The 8,899-nt window shown below is 40.7% G+C and overlaps 1 protein-coding gene across 1 annotated transcript in view; it reads right to left on the bottom strand.

Annotated features, from left to right (window-relative positions):
• Nucleotides 1-8,899, bottom strand: part of App (amyloid beta precursor protein) — a gene marked incomplete in the record, with an annotated part of 263,474 nt that overhangs the window by 142,575 nt on the left and 112,000 nt on the right. Inside the window, 1 exon segment of the mRNA XM_017801687.2 lies at nucleotides 7,957-8,150. Coding sequence (XP_017657176.1) covers nucleotides 7,957-8,150 — 194 coding nt within the window.

Raw genomic sequence — 8,899 nt, 5'->3', positions numbered from 1 at the left:
TATGCAACAGAATATATTTACTACTTTCTAAGAGAACAAATGAACAAATGGTAAGCAGAAGTCATTAAAAGAAGAAGGATCATGTAGAAACTGGGAGGAAAAAAAAAAAAAAAAAGATTGGACAGAACGTTTGTAAACCCAAAGTTGAAAAGCATTTTAAAATAATGTACAGAAAACAGCTGTTCTCTTTAACAAAAATGATGAGCTGTACAGGTTTCAAAAGTATTATATTTTTTATAACCACTATGTGGAATTGCAAGTGCCAGGAAAAGATCAAGAGGTAGGATAAACTAGAATAGAGACAGGGCTAGGAGCTCCAGAGTCACTATTTACACTACCGAAGCCCCCAGGTTCATGTACAGCAGGTGGATCAGTAGGTAACTGCCTTCAAAGGATAAGGTCCACTTCTAGATTCCATTCCTTCAACATTCAGAAAATTTGGGATAAAAATCTAGACATATTACATTAAAAATAATTATTGTGCTAATTATTTAACTTTTTAATAAAACTACCTCTTGTTATTCTTTTATCTTTATTACTTTAAATTGTTCTTACAATAATTTAAATATATGTGTGTGTGTGTATAATGACAATAATATAAAGGAACCATTGTCTCCCTAGTCAGCAATGAACCAGGCTTCCCTGATTCAGCAAACAGCAAGGCAGCCTCTTTCCCTGAATTCCTTTCTAGCAGTCACCAGAATGTTTAGTTTATAGGGCTCCGAGAGCACTGTAATAAGTAATAGGTTCCTGGGGACACATTCAACCTACTAACTTCTAAACTGGGAGAAGGACCTTAACTAAAAAGAACTCACCTGAGCTACCACCTACAAGCTTGAAACTGTAATGATGGCTTATACCTGTAACCCCAGCATTTGGGAGGTGGAGGCAGGGGAATCAGGAGTTCAAGGTCATTCTTGGCTACATGGTGACTTTGAGGCCAGTCTGGGCTACATAAGAGGCTGTCTTAAAAAAACTAAAAAAGAAGGGAATGTAGTTAGAAGTAGTCATTCACACACAGAGCTCTTGCAGCTCTTGCAGAAGACTGGGGTTTAATACCCAGCGCCAACATTGTGGCTAACAACTATCCTTAGCTCCAGTTCCAGGAGATCCGATACCCTCTTCTGGCCTCTGCAGGTACCATATTCACTTGGTACACTTACATATATGCAAGCAAAACATCCATATACAAAATAAAAATTAGAAAGTAAATATATTTAAGAAGGGAATATAGTTATACATAATCATTCATCCAGATTATAATAAACAAACAAATGTATGTGTTAAAAGAAAATAGGAAAAAGAACCCTATCATCCAGAAAGGTACATTATTAGGTTACCTGTCAGCACTTTCTTATTAATATTTTTAAGTCAAAAAGTGAAGCAAGGAAATATATCATGAGATTCTCTTTTGAAAACTTGATATCAAGAGTAAAACTGCTGACATTAAACACTGAGTACGTTGCTTTGCTTCCTTTGCTTCATGAGTTCCACAACCCTGGGACCATGTGGATGTGATCAGATTCTATGGCAGAAACTCAGCCTCACTACTGGGGATGGGCTGGATCTGAGTCTGCATTTGAATCTTGCCTTGTAAGTTGTGACTCTTTCCTCCCTTCCTCTCCCCCCACCCTCCCTCTCTGGTGCAAGGGATTGTCTAGGAGCTCACACATGCTAAGCACACAGGGTACCTACCACCAGGCTACATTCTAAGTCCACAAGTTAGTTTTTCAAAGGAATTTTCTCCTTTGAATTAAACTCTTACCCACATGGCTACATCCTGTGTAACATTAACATACACTCCACTGGGGACTGTATAAACAGGCAATTTAAAGTGATCTGAGAACTTAATCATTTAATACTAGAGAAATAAGGCTCAGTTATTTACAAATATATTTTAGAAGAATCCTTTGTCTACATATATTAAAAAGATTTACCTCTTCTGAAATGAGGTCCTAAAACAGAGCTTGCTGTACAAGTAATGCTTCTCTAAATGTCTCACTAATAATAGGAAACGCTCATGTTCTCCCCAAGCGAGTCATCTTAGGCAACAAAAAACAAAGTACAGAAAACTATGAATCAAATCCCATTTCAGGAGGATCAAAGTGCCTCTTTGCTCCTGCTTCCAACAACCCTGAGGATGTTTGAAGTCAGGTGTGCTAAATTCCTATTCTGACTTTCTAGTGTCACAAGGAGGGCTGCTCTAGAACAGGGAGTCAGTCAGATGGCAGAAGCCCTGTGTGTGTGTGATGCTATTATGCAATAGCTCTCTAGCCTTACCTGTTGCCTTGATCAGATTAGGAAGGAAGGCCTGCCTGCTAGACTACAGAAAAACAGTCTCAAAAAATGATGCATGTGAGCTGATGAGAGGGCTCAGAGGGAAAATGCACTTGCAGCATAAGCCTGACAAAATGAGTTTGATCCCTGGGTCTCATAGTGAAAGGAGAGAACCAACTCCCCAAAGTTGTCCCCTGCCCTGCACTCATGCACAGAGGCACACATGTGCCTTGACACGTACACACTCATACCCATAAAGGTGCACACACAAAATAACAAAATTATCAACAGAAATGATGCATGTGACCTGATATCAAAATTTCTTTTGTCTTACAAACACAAGTAGTAAAGAATGAAAATAAAAATTTGTAAGGCAGTTATTGAACTATATGAACCATTTGATTTGAGAAAGAAAAAAAAGGAGGGATGGAGGATTGGCTCAGCAGTTAAGAGCACTGGTTGCTTCTTGTAGAGGATCCAGGTTTGGTTCCCAGCATCCACACTGTGGCTAACAACCCTCCATGACTCCAGTTCTAAAGAATCCAACATCCTTTTCTGTCCCTTGTGAGTCTTGCACACATGTAGTGAACTTACATATAGCCAGAACACATATACATAAAGATAAATATTTTCTTTAAAAAATGAAGAAAAAAAAAGTGATTTAAAAGTGTCAGGCTCAGTGCCAGGTATGGTACCTCCCAACTTTAATCCCACCACTGGGTAGGTAGAGGCAGGGGGATCTCTGTGAGATGGAGGCCAGCCTTGTTTATATAGTGAGTTTCAGGACAGTTGGGGCTACAGGGAGACCCATCTGTCTCAAATGACACCCCCCCCAAAAAAAAGTTAGGTTCTCTAGATCTATAATATCTAGCATGCAGTAGTTGTGTACTTGAAATATGGTTAGTTAGAATCAAAATATGCTGCTTTAAAATACACACTACAGGGCTGGTTCAGTAGTTCAGTAGTAAAACTTTTGCCTAATATGAATGAGGTTCTGGGTTCAGTCCCTAGCACTGCAAAATCAATAAAGAAAACAGGGTTGGATAATGAGGACCTAATATAAAAGAAACAAACAAGAGGCTGGAGAGGTGGCTCAGCGGTTAAGAGCACTGACTGCTCTTGCAGAGGACCTGGGTTCGATTCCCAGCATTCACATGGCGGCTACAAACCGAACTTAACTCCAGTTCCAGGGGAATCCAAAGCCCTCTTCTGACCTCCGCAGCATTGCACAACAGGGGTGCACTCACATACATGCAGGCAATACCTCATACACATAAAATAAAAATAATAAATAAAAACTAAAAAAAAAAGAAACAAACAAGCAAAGAGAATGTTAACTATCTTGATAACTTTTTCATATTGGTCAATAGGTTGACACCTTCAACATGTGCTAAGATATGAGGAGATCAAAGAGAACATCCAGTTACAGAGCACAGAGTCTGCTGAGAGCTAGGAAAGAAAATTTAAACTATACAAGTCAATCTGGCTAAGATTTATTGAAGACGTGTTTGCAAAGCATGCCAGAAACAAAGTGCATCCTGGATTCTGACAGACCAAAACACTAAAAGGGGGGAAAATGGTAAGAGAACGAGAGGGGGAACTTAGATGTAACAAGGGTAATCAAAGAAGTTAGTCTAGAAGGTTATAAGTGAGGAACTGAATTCAGGAAGTGACGGGAACTTAGATGTAACAAGGGTAATCAAAGAAGTTAGTCTAGAAGGTTATAAGTGAGGAACTGAATTCAGGAAGTGACCAAAAAACAGCAGGTTTGTGGATAGAGCAAGTGGAATCAATAAGACTTTGAAGACAAGAGAGGGAGAAGAAGGGCCTGGGAATCCGGCAGAACACAATCACAAAAAGAAAGGCATACAAAGGGATAAAGGAAGGTATGACAGATGGTGAGGTAGTGGGGAAATCTGTTCATTTACTTGATAAACGTACCCAGTGAGTCCAGATATCTTGGTGCACACAGCCAGAATCGTTGGCTATAAAGGGGTCATCAGGAGAGCAGGAAGAAAGGTGAGGCTGGGGACCAAAGGAGAATGGGCTGGCTTGGACTGCCTGCTATGTGTTAGGTGATAGGCTCTCAAATGGGGATTATTACGTACATTCAGTAACATTACGGTCCATCCTAGATGATGTTACAGCATGAATAAGGAAGGAAATGAACAGACAGGTTTACATGATACAGTAGCTTACAACATTCAGCAGCAATCACAGAATTAATTTTCCCAAGTACTGACAGTTGACCAAATATGTTTATAGAAAGCGCGGTTATCAGTAGGTTTCAGATGTACAGCAGGGTACGTAAAAATGGTTATCTGTTGGTTCCATGCTGGATAGAAAGATGGGGGCGCAGGGCAAGACAGCAGTTTGTCAAGCATGTGTCAGGATGATCATCATGAGGGAAGGCTGAAATGTAGCAACCTGCTGAATGTTTGAGGTGTAAGATCAGATCGTAGTAAGAGATGGAAAGGCTATGGATGCACTACCTCTAAGGGAAGACGCAGGTGGTATCTCAAATGGAATGCAAATGCAGACGACTGGAAAGGAGACAGCTGGCATTTCAACTGGACACCAACATGAACTGTGATATCACTGAAGACAGTCATAGGCAGGGTGATCATATGATTCAATTTGCCTGGGTCCTTGAGTTGATGACTGTAGTCTTAGTGTTCTGTCGGGTTTATAAACTGTTTGCCTGCCTAGGAGGTAGCAGTGCAGTAAATTCAAAAGGAAAAACAAACATCCTTAGTCTGTTGTTTTTTTAAGAGTGAGAACAGAGAAGAGTGGTATAATCAGAGATGCCTATCAAAGAACGTAGTTACCTGATGACTAAACAAGGTCAGAATGCAAACCCTGCTGTCTGGATCCATTTCCAGTAGTAAGAGAAAGGGCCACTGATTACTTCAGCTTCTTAAGACATTATTAGTAATGGCTGCAATAATGTCAGTGAGTCAGGAAGACTGAAGGATGAAAAGACTAAGACTCATGCAAAACAATTCCCAATAAAAATAAGGTCTTGCAAGACACAAAATGTGTTATATGGAGAAGGCTTGGCAAAGGCTGAGTACTCTCAAGAGAAAATGAAAAATACATATTTTTTGAAACAGGGTCTCCCTTTAGCCCTAGCTCACCTGGAACTTTCTATGGAGACTAGGCTGGCCTGGGTCTCACAGAGATCCACCTCCCTCTGCCTCTTGAGTGCTGGGATTAAAGGCATGCACCACCATGTCTAACAACATTTTTAATTTATTCCAGTCCAACTGGGCTCTCAAAAAAGACTAAAATGACTGAAAAAGTTTTAAAAGTCCCTGTGGAGGTGGGGAGATGGCTCAGTTGGTCAAGTGCTTGCCACGCAAGCCTAAGGATCTGCCATTTGGACCCCCAGTATCCACATAAAAAGCTGGGTACTCCAGTGTGTGCCTGTAACTGCACTTTTGTGGAGGTGGAAAAGAAAGGAAGATTCCCAGACTTAGAAAGGAAGATTCCTGTTAGTCTAACTGTAGAGAGCTCCAGATTCATTGAGAGACTCTGTCTCAAAAAATAGGTGGAGAACATTGAGGAAGACACAGGATGTCACCCCCTCGCTTCTACCTGCATGTGTGCAAATACACACATGCCCCCCCCCTTAAGCACACACACACACGCACACACACACACACACACACACACACAGAGTCCCTTGTGTGTTATGAATGCCAAGTTCCCAACATAGGCTACAAATTCATATCTAGTGCCTTAGAACTTTAATATCAGCCATGGAAATTCCCTGGTTTAAATACCATTCTACAGGTTTACCCAGTCTAGTCAGTTCAGTCATGAGAAATTAGTCAATCAAATATACCCAAACACAAATGAATAAAGACAATGTCTTGTAATTTGAAGATTCCTCTTTTAACATTGGCTACATCTGCACTATAGTCAGAGACCAGGGTGAGCACGAATCTGTTTCAAAATCACTCTGGCACTTTCAAATCTGGACAAGAACTAGGTCAACTCACTAGCAGAAAGTGGCAACTAAGCCACACCCACACCCATTCCACACGTGTGGCATTTGGAACAGAGGTGTGGGACACCAGCCACCACAGGGAACCTCTAACTTACTCCATGGCAAAACTTGAAAAGCAAATCCTGCATCCAAGGCTTCTTCATGCCTGGGAATAGGAGGGACTGACTAGACATCAACTCTCAACTCCTACCACCACTGAGAAGTAATGCAAAATCTGCTGCTTGTTTCCTTAGCTTTATGTCTGGCTAGAGCAAATGCAATTGAAAAAAAAGGTAGTAAAACAGGAGCACAAAAGACTGTAACTAACGAAAAGAGAGTCTGGCTAAAATTAGGCAACAGGCACTAAAATGAAGCCTCATCCTATTAACTGATAAAACACAGATTCCCTGAGTGAACACGGGTCCTTGCATATTGCTAAACTTGTATGAATTTAAAAAGAAAAAAAAAAGATCACATACACATGTAGAAACTTTGTGGCTGAAGAAAGAAAACTCTGAACTGTAAGTTTTGAGATTTGAATTTGATGTTCAATGTGAGGTATGCAGTATGTGGATGATCTGAGAGGATCCAGGAAGGAAAGTCCAATCCTTATATTGTGGGGGATGATGTAGTTTGAAAAACCATGAATGAAGCAGATCACATTTCTAACTCAGATTCTAGTTTCATAACCATACTTGAATACAGATATGTACCTTCAAGTGGAAAATAGGAATAGGATAATAAAGAGGATTAAGATCCCAATGAGCTGGGCATGGTGGTGCATGCCTTTTAATCCCAGCACTCAGGAGGCAGAGGCAGGTGAATCTCTGTGAGATTGAGGCCAGCTTGGTCTGCATACTGAGTTCCAGCTGAGACCCTGTCTCAAAATTCAAATCAAACCAACGAAAGATCCTAGGGAAAAGAAATTTTTAAAAAAAGTTATAAAAATAAAAGCTGGGCAGAGTATAGCACATGTTTAATCCCAGCATCTGGGAGGCAGAGGCAGGTGGATTTCTGTGAGATGGAGGCCAGCCTGGTCTACACAGTGAAATCCAAGTCACTTAGGACTATAGGGAGACCCTGTCTCAAAAAAAAAAAAAAAAAAAAAATAGCCTAAGGAAAAGGAGGTAAAAATATTTCTCAGCAGCCATGAAGAAAGTAGTTAAGGAACTTAAGCATTTATTGAAGAAAATATGATTAAAGGCCAATAAAAGAGAAAAGAAAATCCACTAAAAAACAACCAACCCCCTCCACAAAACACACACACACACACACACACAAATCCCAAACCAAATCTTCCAGAATGAAAGAATGAAAATTCACATTGACTTAATGACTGACCAAACCCTCCCAGAATAATGTTTAAAAAGTATTTCCCAATTACAGACCAAAACAGAATGCCATAGCATTGACATCACATTTCAGCTCATTGGTAGCTCTACCAGTGAGTCCCATATGGGTAATATTTGATCACTACTCTTACCAGTAAAATGCTGAAAAATTAACTTCCTGATGGTTTACCAATCACATTAAAATTAAACAGCATTCTATAATCACAACAACATTTCAAGGTTAGAGTTTTAGGAAAGCTCTCAGTGAGCAACGGAAAGAAGCTCTGGTTTAATAACATAAACATCAAGTGAGCGGTGGTTCAGCCTGTATGAGACCCAACAGAAAGGCCATCTTACCTGCCGTCTGCATAGTCTGTGTCTGCTCCCCCCCACCAGACATCAGAGTCATCCTCCTCTGCATCAGCAGAATCGATGCTGTCGCTTTCCTCAGCCAGAGGGCAGCATACAAACTCCACCCCTCGGAACTTGTCGATGCCACAGGGCAGCAGCATGCCATAGTCATGCAGGTTGGTGCTCTTCTCGCTGCATGTCTACAAAGGCAAGGAGGAAACAGTGAGGGAGCTGAGATGCGCTCCACCACAGGAAGACCCCAACACCCAACGGCGACAATCACAAACCCTGGACGACGCAATAGTCATTCAGATAGCAAGTCTTCCTCGCCCTTGTAAGATTGGTTCCTATTGCGTATAGTGATGTTTATAAAGCAGAGGTTCAAATAAACAAGCAGAATGGAAAGTACTGGGGAAAACTTGTAAAAGAAGGCTGCACTTGCACACAGGCACCAGGGATAAGCTATGCTTTTTGGCTTTGTCAGTCTATCAGGAATTGATGAAACCTCGGTGTACATCCCAACCCACTCCCACCTCCAGGACAGATGTAACTTTTTCTCTCTTGGATCAGCTTTATTCTGGAAATGCTAACTCTTGGCTCACTTCCCAGAGTCACAGTCCCAGGAAGAGAAGAAACTACCCTTCACAGCTGTTATGAATCTGAACCGACAGTCATAAGAGACTTATTTTTAATATCTTTATGACTCCCTGGGATCTGCTAATTTTGTACAAATTTGGGCACACAGAAACTCAGAAATCACCTTTCAGTGACAAAGAAAAGATTAACAATTTGACATCAACACCCCTAGGTAAACAGTGACAATATTACAAAATATAGTTTAACCTCACAGGAATCAGTCACTTTTATTTCATAGTAACAAAGAATTTTTCTTTTGAAATCCAAAATGTTGTTATCAGCTGGGAAACTAGGCTTCAAATTATGTGGTTTA

Source organism: Nannospalax galili, unplaced genomic scaffold (genome assembly GCF_000622305.1).
Source record: "Nannospalax galili isolate Female #2095 unplaced genomic scaffold, S.galili_v1.0 scaffold903, whole genome shotgun sequence".
Lineage (NCBI taxonomy): Eukaryota > Metazoa > Chordata > Mammalia > Rodentia > Spalacidae > Nannospalax > Nannospalax galili.
The sequence above is the reverse complement of the archived record's forward strand: the minus strand, read 5'-3'. Positions and strand labels throughout refer to the sequence as shown.